The sequence below is a fragment of the Salminus brasiliensis genome, chromosome 11 (assembly GCF_030463535.1).
Source record: "Salminus brasiliensis chromosome 11, fSalBra1.hap2, whole genome shotgun sequence".
NCBI classification, from domain to species: domain Eukaryota; kingdom Metazoa; phylum Chordata; class Actinopteri; order Characiformes; family Bryconidae; genus Salminus; species Salminus brasiliensis.
This window is the reverse complement of record NC_132888.1, coordinates 2,593,560-2,615,255: the sequence shown is the minus strand read 5'-3', so window position 1 is coordinate 2,615,255 and position 21,696 is coordinate 2,593,560. Positions and strand designations below refer to the sequence as shown.

The 21,696-nt window shown below is 38.3% G+C and overlaps 1 protein-coding gene across 1 annotated transcript; it reads left to right on the top strand.

The window, feature by feature from the left end:
* The first annotated feature begins 4,592 nt into the window (after nt 1-4,592).
* On the top strand, nt 4,593-20,468 carry prrx1a (paired related homeobox 1a). Its single transcript, XM_072691464.1, has 4 exons — nt 4,593-5,270; nt 14,302-14,477; nt 17,341-17,522; nt 19,232-20,468. The coding sequence occupies exons 1-4, from the start codon at nt 5,021-5,023 to the stop codon at nt 19,362-19,364; spliced, it is 741 nt and encodes a 246-aa protein (XP_072547565.1). The 5' UTR covers nt 4,593-5,020; the 3' UTR covers nt 19,365-20,468.
* Nucleotides 20,469-21,696: the final 1,228 nt, after the last annotated feature.

Genomic DNA, 21,696 nt, shown 5'->3' with positions numbered 1-21,696 from the left:
CTGAAACAGATACACACTCACACAGCTTGTCTAGTCCCTGTAGAGAAGAAGTACTGCCAATAGAATAGGACTCTCTGCAGGAGCAATTAAACATCATGAACCTATTGGCACCATGCTGCCTAATAATGCCAGGCGTGGGCTAGTAGAGGGGTATAAAGACCCCCAGCATTGAGGAGCTGTGGAAGAACTGTGTTCTCTGGAATGATTGATGGTTGGTGCTCCATCCAGTATATTTGGATGGGATGAGTTGGGAGTAATTATCGTCCAACATCCTGACCTCAGTAACGTGCATGTTGCTGAATGCAATCAAATCCTCACAGCAATGCTCCTGCTCCAGAATCTAGTAGCAAATCTTCCTTTCTGGACACTAGAGACTACTTACTCCAACAAAAGCAGGATAGGCTATATTCTTAATATCCTTGATTTCAGAAGAAAAAAATGAATGAGCAGGCGTCCCAATACTTTTGTCCATATAGTGTGAAAACCTTTACTTGATATAAAGGTTCTTCACACTCATATCTTTATTCGAATCTTTTTTTATTAACGTGCAATATGTGATGAGCTTGTATGTCTGGATGCTTTAACTTTCACTTTCTCTTAATTTTGTCGTCATATTTGACAGTGCAAAAACCTCCTGGATGTTTTTGTTTAATCACTATTTTTATTTATTTATTATTTTTTCTGTTGTTTATTTGGTGTGTATTTTAAAAGATAGCATTTCTGCCCCTTTTATAAGAATCCCAGCTCTGATTCTAGGATTTACAGTCTACTTTGGCCCCAAACAGGCCCTGTGCTTTGGGCATGAATATGCATGAGCTCATTAACATGTGGTTTTTTATTGGCTGGTACTAAAAATACCGCAGCAGTAAAAAGGCAGAGAAAATAGGACCTAAATACCGCACTGCACTTTCACGTAGCGCCACGCCGTTACTGCTTAGTTTTATTAATCTGGCCCCAATATGTCCAACAGCATTAACACAGAGTAACAGCCTCTACTCTTCTGGGAAGGTATTAGAGCAGATGTTGGAACATTGCTGTAAGAAGGATTTGATTGCATTCAGTCGCATGAGAGCATCTGTGAGGTCAGGTTCTGATGATTGTTGATTAGTCCTGCCAATCCCATGCATCTTATAAGTGCTGAACTCACTCATTAGAAGAAGTGTCCGGAAGAAGTGTCTTTTGGACATTCATTGTAATTTTGAGATTTCTTGCCATGAAATAAACAAAATTCCTTCTTGTTTGTTCTTATTTCATGTTTTCTTTTTTTTCTATTTCCTCTTCGCCTTTTCATCCTTTTCGAACCCATAAAAATGTGAAAAGTGTGAAGCTGCAGCTGCAACCGATATAAAAGGGAATACTGTGTAAAAGTGTTTGTTTGTGGCTCCGCCCCTTCAATCCATTTATACTGTTTATTCCCATCTGCAGGTTAGAGCGCCCCCTATCACATGGGGGAGGCCTTCCTACTCCACCTAGACTCCAGATCATGGAGGGTTGTGGTGTTGACTGGATTTCAACTTATGCTGGCAGGCAGGCAGTTAGACAGTCGCTCCAGTCTGAGAAAGAAGGAATGTACATTTCATGTAGTTGAATTTCACAGCTCTAGACCGGCCCTACAGTCTAACTGCTGCTCATCAAGTGTGAGAAGATCACCAGTTCAAACCCCAGCAAGGCCTTAGAGCTCCATTGATAAAAGCCTCCCAGTTTGGGGAGGTCATGTGACAGGGGACGCTCTAACCTGCAGAAGGGAATAAACAGTAAAGAGACTGAGGGGGCGGAGCCACAGACTAAACCTGATGTTTTTGAGGATCAGCTCAGTATGAATAACTAATTTGAACTTTAACGTTAACTAATTTGAGTTAACTAAAAAAAGGCTCTGTATCAGTTTAGGTTGTCTGAGTAAACAGGAGATTTATGAGCTGGACCTGGATTATATATATATATATATATATATATATATATTTTTTTTTTTTTTTTATTATTATTATTATTATTATTATTATTATTGATCGATTGTAGCGATAATGTCAAAATAATATGTTTATTTGAGCCAATTATATATTTCCCAAAAAAGTGTCTAAGAGGCCTGCGGACCTCTGGGCTGCGTATAAAAGGCACAGGAACTCCGTGTATTCGATATGGCGCTGATTTATGAGCAAAGAGGAGGAAAAAAAGGACAAAAGCATCGTGCTGGCACGGAGAAACGGGATCTGGAGAGAAAACTAATGATGAAGAAAAGTCGAGGCCTACTCAATCCAAGCTCCTTAATTAAATGCACGGAAAGACGGAGAGAGGCACCGCACATCTGGATTCAATCTGCGCCCCTTTGATGGCATAAAGTGTTTTTTTTCCCAGACCTGGGGAGGGGTGGAGGCTGAACCCATGTCACTGCAGCACATGCTCTATGCTCTATCCACTGTCCACAGGGAGATCGCTTAAAGGATATGTTCACCGGTTTTCAACCCAGGGCTTATTAAAATTGTTGTTTCCCATCATTTATAATAATGCACAGCTCAACCTCACTGATAGCTCGAGCGCTGAGAAACTCGCTGTTGTTTTTCTGGTTCATACCGGGTTTCAATGCAGTCCAGTGGGGCAGCTGCTTAAACTTAACTTAAACGGCTGAAAAATTTTCAAAAGATTTTTTGAAAGCTGGTGTTATAACCAGACATTTTTGGATGCTAGAAAAAAAATACGTTGAGAATCAGGTTTTTTTATATCAAATTTGATGGAGTCTATTTTACATTTTGCAAACATATACTTTTTATTATACTATTGTTATACATTATACTATTTTTATGTAAAGGTACAGTTATTTGCTGCTGTAATGATTATAGTATAAACACAAAATCTCCAGAACTAACCTTTAAAATGTTCTTGCTTTTTTTATTCAGTTATTTATTCATTTATAGGTAATAAAGTTTAAGCGACTGCCGGACTGGACTGCATTTAATCCCAGTGTGAAGCGGCAGTGAAGCGGTGTGAGTGGCAAAGTTGCCCAACACTGCAGCTATTAATGAGTGTGTGGTATGTACCCTTATAAAAGATGGGAAACAACAGTTTTAATAAGGTTTTGGTTGAAAAATCACTGACCTTGTCCTGTGCCACATTTCGGCATCCGCTGTAAAGCCAAGCTCTGAAAACAACAAAACACTTTAATGTCAAATCACGGGCCGTGTTTCCACATGTGGAGATGCTGGTCTTTATTAGGCTCATAACGTCCCGATTACATATGAACTCCATCAACACATGATTTGAGTTTTGCTCGTTTAGCCGCAGCTCGACTGGAACATTTGGAGCTTAAAAAATCAATCATTCGTTAATGGGATGTCCGACAAATCGTAGATTTGACACATTTAATGATGCAAATGCATCCGGTTATTTGTAAATCTGTGTGTTTATATATTTATATGGTACTGAAATTTGAATAAAGCAGACTTAAAGAGGGACTCCACCCATTATTCTAAACTATCTGGATAATTAATTAATTAATGCAAACAAACTCAGTCAGAGTGGGGGGGGGGGGTTTGGTGGGTTTGGGGGTTTGGTGGGTTTGGTGGTATGAAACACTCGGTTCTAGATAACCTCACCCAGTCAGACCTAGAGTTCACATGGGTGGTGAAGCATGGAAGCAGACGCCTAGAACCTCTAATAATAAAAGCTCCCCAAAGAAAGTTCTTCACCTAATGGTGATGAAGACGCTGCCTGATGCCTGAGACACTGTTCTACCAGAGTTCTGAGAAGAGTTGGGCTCTAGAACCTGCTTTTAGAACCAGATCATTAAAATGGTGGAGGGATACATGCTGCCGGGTGTAGTGCAGCTACAGAAAGTAGTCCCTAAAGAAAACTGCATTAGTTTAGATTCTCTATTCACTATTTTACCACCACCTTCATCATCATCATCATCATCATCATTCCATATAAAACTCATGTAGAAGACATGATGAGTGTAGCTTCACAGGTTTTGGGTTTGGATAGTGATTAAATGATGGGCTGTATCTGTGTTGTAGTCATGGCAACCAACACCTGGTTATATTCACCACCACTGTAAAGAAATGAAAGTTGGTGTTCCTATAATTGAACCACACTTTCACTCCAAACCCCTGACACCCCCCACCCCCCATACACACACCCCCACCCTAAACTGAATTATGCAGAAACTCTATATTAAAGTAATACAGAAATAATAAATGAGCAAATCAGCAAACTTCAAAAACATCACCTTTAAAGCAACATTCCCTCCCATCCAAAAAAAAAAAGAAAAAAAGAAAACAGATGGGACCCCTCAGCGTCCCCCTTTTAACTCCATTTGAAGAGTTTATTAACCGTGCTTCCAAAACTCGGGCCGAGTCCGCAGTGTTTTGCTTGTGTGGTGAGGAACGCTTTGCAAAAGGAGCAAAAGATGGACCTCTGTAAAATGTCAGAAACAGCAGAAAAGAGGAGAAAAAAGAAAAGAGGGGAAAAAAGCCACATTGCCACGTAATTAGGGCTTCTTGTACGTCCATCAACCCTCCCAGGGGCTTCAAACGCTCATTTATTTTCCTCTCAGGCTCCCCCCCACACTTTAGTGCCAGACATTCGCAGTTGTTTGAAGTAGCAGGAGCTGCTCCATGCCCAGGAGAGGGAGAGAGAGAGAGAGAGAGAGAGAGAGAGAGAGAGAGGGGTGAAGAGACCAGTTGAGTGTGTGCTGTAAAGTCCAGAAGTGTTCGAAGAAGGCAAATGGTTTCTGTGAGAAGATCAGCGCTGGCTTGATGGTCTTGCTGTTCCAGAGACAGAAACCCAAAGCAGGCTTTCTGAAGTTAACACCAGAAACTCCTCTGCAGGGGGGGAGGTTGCTCAGCGGGACGGACCCTCAGCTTGGAGCTTTTGGATCCAGCAGCCAGAAGAAGGACAGTTTTTCCACCCGAAAACGAAGCTTTCATGTGTGTGATCTCCGCAACAGATCCATGTTTTTTGTAAGTGAGGAGCATCTGGAGTCGTCTTCTGCCACCAGCTCCGCTCACTCTCCCGTCCAGTCTGCGTCATGACTTCTAGCTATGCCCATGTAATGGACAGACCAGCTGTGCTGCCCAACCGCCTGGAAAGCCCCATCACCGCCAATCATCTGGACAATTTACAGGCCAAGAAGAACTTTTCGGTGAGCCACCTGCTGGACCTGGAGGAAGCGAGGGAGATGGTGGGAGCGCAAGGGGACGAGGGGGCCGCAGAGGCGGGCAGGAACATGCTGGAGTCGCCCGGACTGACCAGCGGCAGCGACACCACGCAGCAAGACAGTAAGCTGGGGGCTTTTATTTTGGGGGGGTTTTTTTTTTTTTCATTTTATTTTTATGTATATTTAATAAATAAATAAATAATAATAATAATGATAATAACCAATCACTTTACTTCTTTAGTAAAGAAAGTGGTTCTATATAGGACCGTAGACTGTAGGCCTGGTTAAATGGTTCTCTTCTAGAACCTTTAAACCTTAAAAAAAGCTGCTATGCTGTACTAAACTGGGTTCCACTGTCGCAGAATCTTGTTTTCAGCACTTTTTTGGAGCTCGTAGAACCAAATGGTCCATGTAGTTTCTCCCTGACAGACGTTCTCCAACACCAACCAACAATAACAATAGTAATCATGAGTAGAAAAGGCTGGAGCCATGCTGTAGTAGAAGCACTGTTGGTTCCTTGAACGTGAAGAACCCTTTGCAGTTTGGAGAACCTGCACAGAACGCAAAGGTTCTCCATCAAATCAAAGGTTTTTCATTTAAGCTTACAACCATTTAAAGTCAGTCTACAGCAATCACGCTCAGAACCGCTGGAAGATCCCAAAACGTCCTCGTTCAGGTTCTTTATCTAGTCCACAACAGCAGGGCTCCTATAATACACTCGCACTACAGAGTAAGACTGAGTCATCAGCCTCAAGCACAACTGTACGCGGCGAGTTAAGCGAGTTTACCTGGTTTTATTCAGGCTAAATTAATATATATATACTTTTTTGAAGTTGGTCTGAAGAGTTTTTGAGGTTTGAATTGGTGGAAAATATTAATTTTCTTCAAAAATTAATCAACAAAACCAGTTAAAACCAGTTAAACAACGTGTTACCAGTTTCAGGCTGAACTGACGAACTGGTTTGTACATTACTGAAGAAAAGAGTGGACAGTAATGTGCTGCTAAACCCCTTAACTCACAATGGCGGCTCACTGGTCGCTAGCGGTCAGCTGGTTTCTGAGACCGGGCTCAGAGGAGAACCCTCAGGCATGGAGAGCACTGCTGGAGGAGGCTGTGTGCTGGGTAGCTGAACTACATGGCTGCGGACTGAACCTTTACCCACGCTGAACCTTCACAACCACAGCTCAGACTAAAATAGGCCAAATAACATACATATATAATGAGGTCTACTGAAAACCTTGTATCTCCAAACGGAAGCTTTACAGAAGAAATAAAAAAGGCAATGTAAAAGATTTTATTTTGGGTCATTTTGGAGCATTTCTATTGGTCCGTTCGTCAGGAAATTCTAATACAGTATAAAGAACAACTGCCAGATTCACATGATGGAGAAAAGTGGAAAACAGAGAAAGTGGAGATACAAGGTTTGTATATCTGTTAACCCACCGATTTCCACATAAATGCAGTATAATGAGGAGAAACAGCCCAGAATGTCTCCTGATTTGTCTGAAGTGATGGGAGTTTATTGCAGTTATGACTTAGATGAACATTTAAAAGTGCAGATTTTTATCATGTGTGAATTTCATAGTTTAATTTTACAATTTTACAATCAAATGATTAATCAGATTTTCTATCACGAGACAACTGAGCAACTTTAAAGTTCCTTTAAAGTTCCGCAAAAATCTAGTATCTCCAAAGCATGGAAAAAAAAAAACTTCTTAACTTTTAATGGAAGTTAATGAAGAAAGATTTAATTTTAAGTCATTTTGGAACATTTCTATTGGTCAGTTCATCATGAAATTCTGATGCAATATAACAAACAACTGCCAGGTTCATACTATATCAAAATAAAGATGCATATGTATATATATAATAGAATAAAAGAATCTGCTGATTTCTGATCAGGTTTCATGAAAAGGATGTTGCTGGAATTTTTCTATTTTTAGGAAATAAAAGAGGGAAAACGATGAGTTTGTATCCTGCTAACAAAGCTGTGAAAAGTCTTCCCATGCATTCCTCAGGTAGAAGTGAGTGGAGATACTAGGTTTTAAAAGACTTCTATAGAAGCTGAAGTATCAACTGAAGCTTTTTACTCCAGTAAAAGTGTAAAAGTACTGGTTTCAGAACCACTTCAAGTAGAAAAGTAAAAGCAATGGAAGGAAAACAAAGGCTGAAAGCTTAGGCCGCGCCACAGGGGTCTATAGTGCACTTCCCCCCCCCCCCCCCCCCCCCAAACACCATTTCTCTAAAAGTCATAATGAGGAGAATGATCTATTAAAATGTTGATGTTAAAAATGTTGGGCTGCACTAGGCTCCTGTTTCAGCTGCAGATCTGCCCATTGAAAATGAAGCATTTCAGTAATATCAGCTCTATTAAAGGAGCGTCTCTGTGCTCTACTGAGCATCAACATGAGCTTCATGGAGCGGATTGAGAGATTTATCTGGAGAGGGTTTTTATTGATGACGAGCCGGAATGAAATCAAAGGGAAATGAAATAGGAGAACGAGGCTGTTTTTAAAACGTAAGGAGGAGAAAGTTCAGATAATTGGGGGAAAATGAGAGAAGTAGAAGTAAAGTCAGTAAAGTTTAGATAACAGACATTTCTACTAAAGTAAAGTAATTAAGTATTTGTACTTGTTGTTACTTGACACTAATCTAATAGAAAGTTGAAAAAGAGATGAACAAAAAACTATTTAAAGCGAGAAAGTTCGGCTTAGAGAGACTTTTCAGATTTTCCATCTAAACAGAATGTTAAATTTTTGCAGATATTGTAATATTGCTCAGTCCGCTGTATGACTGACAGCTGCCACTGCTGAGGGACTCTAATGTGGGTAAATACAAGGTAACAAGTCTGATTAACAAATCTGAACAAGTCTGATTACAAATCTGATTCTGAAATGAATAAAATTAATAAAACGTATAAAGGTTCACAAAAATTTGCTGTACAAAAAAACACGCCTCTCTCTACCCAGACAAAACTGATTACCATGGAATTAAAAGTTATTTGGAACAAACAATACATTGGGATTGTGGTGTGTGTGTGTGTGTATGTGTGTGTGTGTGTGTGTGTGTGTGTTAGATCAACCATCTCCAGCATTCTTTTGGAGGAAAGCCAGTAATCCCAGTTCCCATCCATCACCCAGTTTATCTAATCAGCTGCTGGTGGAATTTGACTCCGTCACTGGTTTATCACTTTTCTCAACAGTGTGAATCTGGCAGTTGTTCTTTATACTGTATCAGAATTTCATGATGAACGGACCAATAGAAACGCTCCAAAATGACCTGCAAAAAAGCTTTTTACTATTATTATTTAAATATTTTACTAAAATCTTTGAAGGTTTTTTTTTTTCTCCTGTAAAATTACTATATATATATATATATATATATATATATATATATATATATATATATATATATGCACACACATTGCCGCTTTCATGTAAAAACCCATGTATCTCCAAACAGCAGCTTTACAGGAGAAGGAAAAACTTTTAAACTTTCAATGGAAGTCAAAGATTTTAGTAAAATATTTAAATAATAATAGTAAAAAGCTTTTTTGCAGGTCATTTTGGAGCATTTCTATTGGTCCGTTCATCATGAAATTCTGATACAGTATAAAGATATATATAATAATATCTTTATATAATAATAATAAATAATAATAATAATCTAATTCAAATAATATATATATATATAATTCAAATATATCAATTTAACAAATCTACACATGTCTAAACTACTGTTTACTTACTGAATGTACCACATTACACTAAAAGAAGTGGCATGTGTGAAGGTTAATGCACATTTTTAACATTAATATTTTTTCGAATCCGTTACATTCAGCTAATAAAGAGAAGCTGTGTCTGCTCTGTGCACATACATTTCATTTAAGTTGTCAGAATTAATAAAGCACAGTGAGAGGAGACTGACTGTTGGAGTGTGTACCGAACTGAAATGAACTGGATCGGCCGACACACACCGAGTCTGAGTCATGTTTATGTGCTTGGTTGGAATGTTTATTTATTTACACTCATTCAGAGGGTCCGTTTATTTGTTTATTTAAATGAAAGCTGGTCCAGATTAGCTCCTACACCTCTCGGCCGGTTGTGAGGTTTTGAGGAGTGTGTGTGTGTGTGTGTTTCACACACATTCACCTGTTTCAGGCTTGAGGAATGATCTGGGGGTGATCCTGAGTTTTTGATCAGATCAGAGCTGATTACCAGTGGGAATGACAGTGTAAATAATTCAATTCAATCATTTATGTTATTATTTAATTAAATTTTTAAGGTATTTAAAAAATTCTATTTCTTACATATATATATATTTTTTGCTTTTTTTCCAACAAATTGATTTAAAAATATTTTTAAAATATATATTTAAAAGATTCAGAGATACAATTTGTGTTCTGATGATATCTGTTAGAGCAAAATTTTAATTCTCACTTGTTTACATTTTTTTATCATTTAAAAACACTTTAAAAAATTGAATCAAATCTATGAATAATTCTATTTTACATTAAGACAGACTGTAAATCGAAACTCTTAACAACTCAACCCAGCAAAGCTGTGCTGTATAGTCTGTAGAACGACCACTCTGACTTCACTCTGCAGTAAAAATTAGCTGTTTTACCAAAATAACCACCAGATAACCTTTCCTCTCAAAGCCTGACCTCACTGAAGCTCTAATAGTGACCCCAGTCCAAACTAAGCTGAGGAATCTAAGTGGACGTGACTGAAAGTGACCAGAACACAAGTGTAGATCAGGGCTCACAGAGCATCCCTTCAATACTGCTAACTGCTGATGGTCACTGAAGGATGCGCCTGCACCCCAGTCCGGCCTGCGTTGGGATTAGAGTCCTCTAACAAGCTATAATTCCCTTCTTTAATCTTTGTTTTTGGAGTTACGCCTTCGGGGGAGTTGGAGCCAATCAATTCGTCACCCAGTCACAGCGTGGCTTTATGGAGTGATCTGAGGGCGTGATTGATGTGTTCGAGAGGCTTTTCTGGGGCCTGTTTGAGGAGCGGGGGCTTTAGAGAAGTCCTCCGCAGGCCGGGCCTCAGCTACAGCCCCCCACTTACTCCTCATAAGTGGTCTTTTTAAAGTGATTAAGAGGAGGTGTGACTCCAGCGGCTGGCTCCTGTTTGTGCTGTTGGCCTAATTAAGGAGAGGAGGATCAACAAATCCCTGTGGTCCAACAGCTGTGTGTCTCCATGTTTGCTGTTTTTCACTTTTCTCCATAATGTGAATCTGGCAGTTGTTCTTTATACTGTAGACTGAAGTTCATGAGGATTTTTTTTATATTTTAGGAATTTTACTTTGACCTCCATTGAAAGCTGAGAAGTTCTTTTCCATTTTCTCTTGTAAAGCTGCCTTTTCGGAGATACAAGGTTTTTGATCTGACAGAGACGATATATACAGAGATGATGATTATGATAATTTGACAGTGTTTAGATGATATTAATACTAGGAGTCAAGTTATTACTGTCATTTGTCGTTCTATTTAAATGTAATATCATAATTTATTAGTTAAATATATTTACATTTATTTGACATTCTACAATTTACACTGTAAAAAAAGTGATTCGGCCGTTCAACCTAAAAAAAAAAAAAATCATGTGGTAATAAGCAATTAAACTGGGGTTATGCAACTCCAATAAATACTTTGAATAAAGCATTATTCAATATAAAGTCTTAATTAGAGATGAATAAACCCAGTTCAGTTTTCTCAAAGTAATTTTTGCAGAATAAACTCCCAACTTTCCTTTATTTTTCTAAAGTATAACATTTGAAATTTACCAAATAAAGCAAAGCTCAAGTCTGGACTTTCTTTTTCATTAGTTTTAATGTCAAAAGTAACAGAAATTTGTCAAAAATGTAAAGAATAGTTTTCCCCCAAATGTAAGACTGTTCATGCAATAGTAACTTTTCATCACAATTATTTATATTTAAAACCCTGCTTTTCCATGCCAGTGTCCTGAGCCGTTGCCATGAACCATTACTGTAGACCTAATTACTGATGGGCAACCAGGTCAACAAATATACAGTGTATTGAATGCGTTTTACAGGAGTGTCGTTATAAGAATTTGAATTTGTTTTAATAATGTCTAAGAAAAACTTGAAAGACTTTCAACTGAAAAGTCTGGGCACTCCTGATCAAATGACACATTTTGTTGGGAATATACGTAAGGGAACCAATTCTCTACAGATAACTCAAATATGCAGGATTTCTTTGTATAGGCACATTCATTTTAAACACAATTTCTATCTACTGAATTGAACACATTTGAAAAAAATATAAAACATAACATTTAATATGCCATTGCTTTTGTACAAGCAACATGTATATATATTTTTTGCAATATGTTACATTCTGTAAATATTTATGCAGTAATTATGCTTTGAAATGTGTAGGCGTGTCTCTGCATAGAGGATGTGACTTTTTTACACTTATTTCTATACAATTTACAATATACAATATACAATTTATATATTATAAAGACTTTGCATTAGACTGTATACATTTATACTTTATTTTTACACATTTAACTTACTCACAAAATTATCAAATATACATGCAGAGAAATATATATATATATATATATATATATATATATATATATATATATATATATATATATATATTTATATATATATATAAGAATGTTACAGTAAATGTGTTTTACTACAGGGTGATATACTCGTATAACAGATTACTGTAAAGCAGCACTACCGGATCAAATATTACAGTAATACAATAAGAACCTGTAAGATTTCTATAGTACTGTATAATAATCATTTAATAACAATAATGGATTTAAGTTACATCAGTGTGGAACAACTTTCTGAAATCTGTAACTGTAAAACACCTTTCCAGTATTGTGTTCTAGTATTGAGGTACAGACATGCAACTGTGGTTATGATTACGCCAATTCACATCTGTCCGTACAGAATATTACATGAAATCCATCCAATATTAAATCATCAGTGTAATTATTTAACAGCTTTTAAATATTACAGCAAAACCCCAATAATTACTGGTAATAACTACAAAAATGTTGTATATTACTCATAAGTAATAACAGCAATAATAACCACATTTACAGGGTAAATCCAGCAAACCACAGTTCCACAAACAATCTATATTTATTACAATTAGTAATAAATATAAATCTTAAATCTGCCAGAAAAAAATTATCAAACTCAAAAACAGTTTTTACTAAGATAGTCATGCAGTGAAACGCTATAATGACTTTCTGCTCACATTATAACAAGATAAACATACATAAAAGATAAAGATTAAAGATTATAGATGAAGGAATATATAGAGCAGAAAAATATGCAGAAAACAAAAATATAGAGATTTAGAGTGCAGGATGAGCAGAATGTAGGACTGCAGTTATCTGGACTGGTATTAAGGTGATGTGATTTCTTCTCTGGGTTTTTAAAACTGGGTCCGTCTTTAAAAGAACCCGGGTGTTTAATGATGGAACAGAACAACCGGCTCTATTCTTCTCTGCTGGTCTTCTTCCTGACGCGTCCTGTGTGAAATACAGCGAGCTGGAGGCTTTCGTCAGGCAGGTGAATGTATAAGAGGTTTAGGATTTGGGTTCATCTTCAGGTTAGGATTAGTTCATGGTTAGATGTAATCGGCTCAATCACATTAAATGTAGCGTTGATGTATTGAATAGATATTCAGGTAAATGTTTGATAAAGGTAAGCCGAGTATCTGAAGTATCTACACTGGACCTTGTGGGTCACGATACTCAGATTCTACCACAGTTTCTAAACAGATAAAAATAATTTTAAATAAATTAAAAACAAGACTTACTTTCATTTTTTCACATCCTTCTCTGCAAACGTCTCTCCCTAACGTCTTACACTGTGCATGGGGGTTTATTTTATTTTATTACAAGGATTATTGTGTTTTGTGTTTTGTTTTGAGTTCAGGGGAAAGGACTGGATTCAAGTCCACAGAGTTTTAACTTTAGTATGTTTAGTAATTCAACACTTCCAATTAAAAAATTGCAATTATTTAGTATTTAGTATGAATTATTCAGTATCTACTTTGAGTTTTTCAGTAACCAGTATGAATTATTCAGTATCTGCAATACATTACTCAGCATCCAGTATGAATTATTCAGTATCTGATATACATTACTCAGTATCCACTATTAATTATTCAGTATCTACTATGAATTATTTAGTATCTACTATGAGTTTTTCAGTAACCAGTATGAATTATTCAGTATCTGCTATAAATTACTCAGTATCCATTATAAATTATCCAGTATCTACTATGAATTACTCAGTATTCAGTATAAATTATTCAGTGTCTGATATACATTACTCAAATCCAGTATGAATTATGCAGTGTCTGTTATAAATTACTCAGTATGAATTATTCGGTATCTACTATAAATTCCTCAGTATCAAGTATAAATTATTCAGTATTTGCTATTCATTACTCAGTATCCACTATGAATGATTCGGTATCTACTATGAATTACTCAACATCCAGTATGAATTATTCAGTATCTACTATAAATTATTCAGTATCCACTATGAATTATTCAGTATCTACTATGAATTATGCAGTAACCAGTATAAATTATTCAGTATCTGTTATGAATTATGCAGTATATGCTATATATGATTCAGTATCCAGTAAAAATGAAAGTTATTCGTAACTTTAAACTACTAGAAAAGATTCATTGTGATGTACACCAATCAGCCATAACATTAAAACCACTGACAGGAGTCGTGAATAACATTATTGATCTGTTTCTAAGGCTCATTGATGCTCATGGAGGCCCCGCCCACCTCAAAACATACAGGACTTGAAGAATCTGCTGCTGCTAACGTTAGTCTTGGTGTTCCAGATACCACAGCAGGACACCTTCAGGGGCCTTGTGAGGACCCTCGATGGGTTGGAGCTGTTTTGGCAGCATAAAGGGAACCTATACAATATTAGACTGGTGGTTTTAATGTTATGGCAATATGACCCTATTCGCACATAGTCTCACCTTGGTTCTACATACCTCTTTAGAACCCTTTTTCCTAGGAGTGTACTAATTTTTTGGCATTTAGAGACCCTTAACCTCGTTAGACACGTCTGATCTGTGTATGTGTGTGTGTGTGTGTGTGTGTGTCTCAGGTGAGCAGCTGAACTCTGAGGAGAAGAAGAAGCGTAAGCAGCGGAGGAACCGGACCACCTTTAACAGCAGTCAGCTGCAGGCGCTGGAGCGGGTGTTCGAGCGGACGCACTACCCCGACGCCTTCGTCAGAGAGGACCTGGCGCGCAGGGTCAACCTCACTGAGGCCCGAGTACAGGTCAGTCACCTTAAAGTATATGACCCAATGATACATGACATCAGGCACACATGGCACGGGTCAGTATAGTGGTCCAGCCCAACTCCAACTCCAAATACAGCGCCTTCACTGTACTAAAGAACCCAATATATTACAATGAACATGAATCAGCCATATCATTAAAACCACTGCCAGTGAAGTGAAGAACATTGATGATCTGGTTCCAGTGGCTCCTGTCCAGGGATGGATACATTAGGCAGCAGGTTAACAGTCGGTTCTTGAATGAGATGAAGGTGGTGAAGCAGGAAAAATGGACAAGCGTAAGAATCTGAGACACTTTGACCAGAACCAGACTGTGATGTTTCTAGATAAACGACTGGGTCAGAACATCTCCACCAGAACAGCAGGCAGGTCTCTGCAGTGGTCATTGATGCTCATGCAGGTCCCACTTTACAACTACCTCAGAAATGCAGAAAAGTCCATTTTACAGTATTTTATTGTGAATTAATTATGTGAACATTTCAAGCAACACCAGTTAAATCACAATCAGAACGTGTGGAGTGTTTTCTGGATGATTAGTGATCATCCAAAAATCTAATCCCCTTAATTCCTTAAACCATAGACTTATTCAATGTTAAGTATTCAGTATACACTATGAATTATTTAATTTATTAATGTACTATTAATGATTAATTAAGCAGTATGAAATATTTAGTAATCATTAGGAATTATTTAGCACCTACTATTAATCATTTTGTATTCACTATGAATTATTCAGTTGGCCTGTAACATCCAGTATGAATTATGCAGTATCTGCTATAAATTACTCAGTGTCCACTATGATTTATTCAGTATCTACTATAAGTTTTTAAGTAACCAGTATGAATGATTCTGTATCTTCTATAAATGACTCGCTATCCAGTATGAATTCTGCAGTGTTTGTTATAAATTACTCAACATCTAGTATGAATTATGCAGTATCTGCCATAAATTACTCAACATCCACTATGAATTATGCAGTATATGCTATACATTACTCAGTATCCACTATGAGTAATTCAGTATCTACTATAAGTTTTTAAGTAAGCAGTATGAATGTTTCTGTATCTTTCATAAATGACACGCTATTCAGTATGAATTATGCAGTATCTGCTATAAATTACTTAACATCTAGTATGAATTACGCAGTATCTGCTATAAATTACTCAACATCCACTATGAATTATACAGTATATGCTATACTTTACTCAGTATCCACTATTAATTATTCAGTATCTACTATGAATTGAACAGTAATCAGTATGAATTATCCAGCATCTGCTATAAATTACTCAGTTTCCAATATGAATTATGCAGTATCCACTATGAATTATTCAGTATCCAGTAAAAAATATTCAGTATCTGCTATAAATTACTCAACATCCAGTATGAATTATTCAGTATCTGCTATAAATTATCCCATATCCAGAATGGATTATCCTATATCTGCTAAGTTACACTAAGCTAATATTAGTTCTGTAGTTATTTTGTTTTGAGAGGTCAATCTTGGTAAAGCTTGAGGTGAATGAAGTGTACGGATATGAGCAGACACTCTGATTCAGAGTTTCCATGTCACCTGCTACTGCTGATGAGATGGAAATGAGGTCCGAAACTTGCGTTGGCTGCTGAAACAGAATGACTCAAAGCAAAACACACAGAACCGACTTCCACAGAACTCATTATCTCACAGCCAGCACTGCGCTCTTACTAGTACAGGCCCTTAAATGGTTCTCAGCTTCGTGGTGAAGATCTAAGAAGCATCTTTTCACTGTGTGGAGGTTCTCTAGACTTTAAAGAGGTTCTTCACACCCAACACACCTCAGTTACAAAGCCAATTCTGCAGAGAACCATGAACTGAAAAGGTGTTTAGGAGGCCAAACGTGGTGAAGTGGTCTGTGGCATCGCTCCAAAAAACCTAGTGGAGTTTGGAAGAGGGCGAGACATGGCAGGCAAAGACACTGCTGATCTGCACTGGTCAATGTTCAGATTCTGGACTTACATTTCTTTCATTGTTTGTTTGTGTAGATTTCCCCTAAATTCATAAAAAATAGAATTCAAACACATTTTCTTTGTATCAGCAACCAATCAAAAGCCAAAAAGTGGGATTTAAACGTAACCATGAAATCCCATTGGCTTATGTTGGCATCTTTAAAGGAAATATTCTCAAATTCAGTAGTTCCTACATACATCAAATTCTCAAGTGTTCTTCTTATCTATATTCTGAAGGTTTCCATCAAGGGGATTGTTCATGTATCATTCACAGCCTGATTTATGTAACTTTTTATGCAGAAAAACATGGAAAAAATGGGTTTTTGCCAGTATTTTGTGTTTGTGGTAAAACGAGATTTTTTCTAAATTCCTTCACTAAAAACCTTTTTATTCTAATTTGTCAACAAAATAAAACAAAAACAGATTAAATCAAGAGTTTATCCAGCATTTAGATTTCTATTACTTGAAGTGTATGTAAATGTAGTGCATATTTAGATTACACCTCATTTGCATATTTAAATATAAGATTTCACAAAAATAGAAAAACATAATTGTCTTAATGTAAGTAATGAACTGGAGAAGTTTCATGGTGATCTCTATTGGTTAATTTTTCTACCCTATTACCCCTTAATGTACTGCCTTCAGATCTTTTACTGTAGGCTGTAAACAGCTCTTCTCTCATCTCTAAAAAATAAATGACGACCAGATTATTTCCATTCCATTCATATTTGAAAATCTCCTGTGTGAACTCACGTCACCCCCATTTTACCTTCTGTCCTGGAGTGTGGAGCTTCTGTCTTTCTCCAGAGAAGCTGCTGTCTTTTTCACAAGGCCGACTTTTCCTGTGTTTTCTCAGGTGTGGTTTCAGAACAGACGGGCCAAGTTCCGGCGTAACGAGAGAGCCATGCTGGCCAGTAAAAACGCTTCGCTACTCAAGTCTTACTCAGGAGACGTCACATCAGTGGAACAGCCAATTGTGCCACGGCCTGCACCCAGACCCAGCGACTACCTGTCCTGGGGCGGCTCACCTCCATACAGGTAACAGCCTTAAACTACAAAGCTGGGTCCAAAACCAGCTGGTCTAGCAGATCCACACCCTGCTAAACTGTAAAGCCCTTAAAGCGGCCATATCAGGCTGAACTTCACTCACTGAGCGAGTAAAAGCAGCAAAAGCAGCAAAACTAACCAACACAAATTTACTGACTCAGCCTGTAACAGTTCAGCCCCGCCCACTCACCTTGATTTTAAAGTAAGGCAAAATATAGAACAGCCAATCCGAGCAGACTGCTTAAACACGGTTACAATGTATGATGCACTCTACAGTCCAAACAGCCCAGATGTGGAAGTTAAGCTTCAAGGCATCCTTTTAAGTCTAGTGTTTTAGTGATGTCCCAAACCCATTATTTTTAGTGATGTCACAAACCCATTGTTTTTAATGATGTCACAAAACCCATTATTTTTAGTGATGTCACAAACCCATTGTTTTTAATGATGTCACAAAACCCATTGTTTTTAGTGATGTCACAAAACCCATTATTTTTAGTGATGTCACAAACCCATTGTTTTTAATGATGTCACAAAACCCATTATTTTTAGTGATGTCACAAACCCATTGTTTTTAATGATGTCACAAACCCATTGTTTTTTGGTGATGTCACAAAACCCATTTAGTGATGTCACAAAACCCATTGTTTTTAGTGATATCATAAACCAAGTGTTTTTAGTGATGTCACAAAACCCATTTAGTGATGTCACAAAACCCATTGTTTTTAGTGATATCATAAACCAAGTGTTTTTAGTGATGTCACAAAACCCAACACATTAACCTATTTAGTCTACAGTTTAGCACCGCCAACTCACACTGATGTTTCATATCTGACTGCTTTTTAAACACATTTTTAGGCACAATATAGAGCAGCCACTCAGAACAGAGGTCATTTACATATTTCAGACTGGCCCATATACAAACTAATTTCTTATTTAGTCTACTGTTGGAAAATGGCCAATATGGGCCGCTAACAAAATGTAATTAATACATTTCATAGGTATAATGATACACATATTTTAAAAACATTTTAAAACATTTTTTATATTTTATGTTAAAATGTCTTAATTCTAAAGCAATAATAATTATTATTGTTATTAGTGTTGTTATTATTATTACAGTTTTATCCCCATATACTGTTTGTTGATTTTTTACATTTTGTGCATTGAAATCAACCTTAAATTCTTAAAAGGTTCCCAAATGGTTCTGGGCTTTAAATGTAAGGTTCTAGGAAACCCCACCCCACTCTGGTTTAGAACATACGCTGTGTTTAAACATCAAAAAGGTTTTTCCCCACTCATCCATAAACACGTTTCTCACTGAACGGTTCTTTGGGGAACCAAAAGTACTTCCAAAGAACCTAAGGGGCACCTTTGTGTTTAAGAGTAGAGCTCACAGGATATTTACTAGCTTTCTGAAAATTGGTAGTAATGTGTTTGACACATGTTGGCCTGGGCTCCACATTCTTCATCCGTGATGAATGTTGTTGTGGTTGTGGTCGATTGTGCGTAGGTCAGGCAATGAAAACGTAACGACCGCTTTGCAGTTTTGCCTCAACGTCAAGCGTCCTAATTTCCCCGGGCTCGGGGAAGGGAGCTATTAAACGTTGTTTTTTTGTGGTGCTCATAAATGTTTTGCTCAAAGGGGAGAAAAGAAAAAGCCTTGCTGATTTGAAATCCTGACCTTTGCCCTTTTCTTTTAGCGCAATGGCAACCTACTCGCCGTCGTGTGCCAACAACAACGCAGCCCAGGGCGTGAACATGGCCAACAGCATCGCCAACCTGAGACTGAAGGCCAAAGAGTACAGCCTGAACCAGGTGCCCACCGTCAACTGAGAGCCTGTTTTTTGAGCGCGTTTGGGGGCAGAACGGTGGGCGTACGGTGCCGTCATGCCAAAGAAAGACCCTGCCTGTCAGTCTCCATACACACGAATGTACTCACTGTGTGCCTTACAGCATTGCGGCCTTCTTGGAAGGCGCGGACGAGAAGAATAACGGAACTTATCCAGGACGTTAAACCAAAGAGAGGAGGGAAAACAGCCCAGAAATTCTAAAGCATTGATTTACGTAAGATACTGTCATGTTTTGGGCAGCCGCTGAAGACATGTGGGGAAAGGGTTCTGGAGAACACAAAATGGCGAAATGGAAAGTTTGTGTTTTCGTGTTCTCCGCGGCTGCATGGGCGTCGCTCCGGCAGGTTCTGGAAACCGCAGCGGATCGCAGGGCAGCGATGACCTCTCTGGAATTCGGCTGAAGACTGTTTCGGGGAGTCTTTAGGATTTTTCCTTGATTTCCCAAGAGACCCACAGCTCAGTATAATCACTGCCAAGACTTTGCTGTGTTCTTCAATAACTGGGTAAAACGTCTTTTTAAAGCTTTGTAATGAACGTATTATGATTTCACGGTGGGTTTTGGGTGGTTTTTGAGGATTTCTGAGCATTCTGGTATGTGTATGTAACATTAAAGCCATGCTGTATCGTCGTGAAGAAAGCCATCTCTCTAAAGAGTCTGAAGCCTAGAAGCCTTACCCTGTGTGTACTGTATACTGCCTGAGTATATCTGAACCTGTCATTTTACTATGCAATAAAACATGCGAGAGCAATGTAATGGCAAACGTTTCGCAGGATTAGCGTGTTGTGGAACGGCGAGGGTCCTATCATCTGTCATCCGAGGCCATCACTGGCTTTGGAAGCAGCGGAACTCGATGGCCGCACTGATGCTGATACTGGTCCTGGGAAAATGATGAATGTCATCCTTGTGCCAAATTGACTTCATGCTGTAATTCCTTTCTATATCTCTGCTTTCTCTGCTTCTCCAACGTCTGAGCTGTTGCGGGCAACGGTTACGGATATCAGCGTAAATCATTATGTGCTTAGCTTCACCACAGTCCTTTAGAATAAAGCTAGAAGAACATGTACTCTCACAACCTGAGTAGTCCCAGTTTCTTCATTATTTAGAGCCGAACCCCTTCGCTTCGGCTCTGTTTTTCTGATGATACTTTTCAAACCTGGGACATTACGGCTCACAGTGAGGTGATTTATGTCAGAAATTCAATCCGAACAGGTCAGTCCAGATGTTCTGTGCATTATTTCACTAAACTGCTCTCTAGCTGGCTGAAGAACCACCAGAACTGTCTCTTCTTCCCCTCCCAGATTGAACACGGTCACAGAAAACTAGAGACAGAGAGCCTCCAAGGGGCTCGGAGTGAAACTGTAGACGTTCCTGCAGCTTTTATCTTGTCCACACACAAACACACACTTCTGCACCCCAGATAGACTATACAGACAAAAGTATTGGGACACCTGCTTTTTCATTGCTTCTTCTGAAATCAATGATATTTAAAAAAAAAAAAAGAGTTTCTCCTGCTTCTGTTGGAGTAACTGTCTCTACTGTCCAGAGAAGAAGACTTTCTACTAGATTTTGGAGGAGGAGCATTGCTGTGAAGATCTGAAGACTGCATTCAGTGACAAGAGCGTTGCTAGTGAGGTCAGGATGTTGGACGATGATCACCACCCCACCATAACTCATCCTAAAAGTACTGGATGGAGCTCCACCATCCATCATTCCAGAGAACACAGTTCTTCCACTGCTCCTCAGCTCAATGCTGGGGGCTTAATGCCCCTCGGTATCACTCTACCCAGAGAATCCTATTCTATTGGCAATATTTCTCCAATGAAACCAGACAAGCTGGGGGTGTGCTTTTGCACATCTTAAAGTAGCTGAATACGTTCATTTGAAGGGGTGTCCACAAACTTTTGAACATGTGCTTTATTTTCAGTTTGGTCCAATTTCAGACTGGTCTTAAAGCAAAAGTTCAGCCAACAATCAGATTATCAGGACTGATCGCTGGCTGACTAGATTCAGTCAATCTGAATCTGACATGAGCTTCTATAGTTCACAACAGGAGATGCTAGGCTAACATTGCTAACAAACAGTGGTTTTGAACTGTCACCAACCTCATCTCTCAGTTAACAAATGTCTCTCAACCCGTCTCTCAGAACTCATCCAGATCTTTATGAGTAGGTAGATGGATTCGGTTTAGATCACAGCGTGACCTTAGTCTATATGCAATAAAATAAACCGCAGAGCTAAATTGTGAAGTAGCCGGAACTACTTTCACCTCAACACACTGTGGAATCATTACACACACTGTGGTCCCGATTAAAAG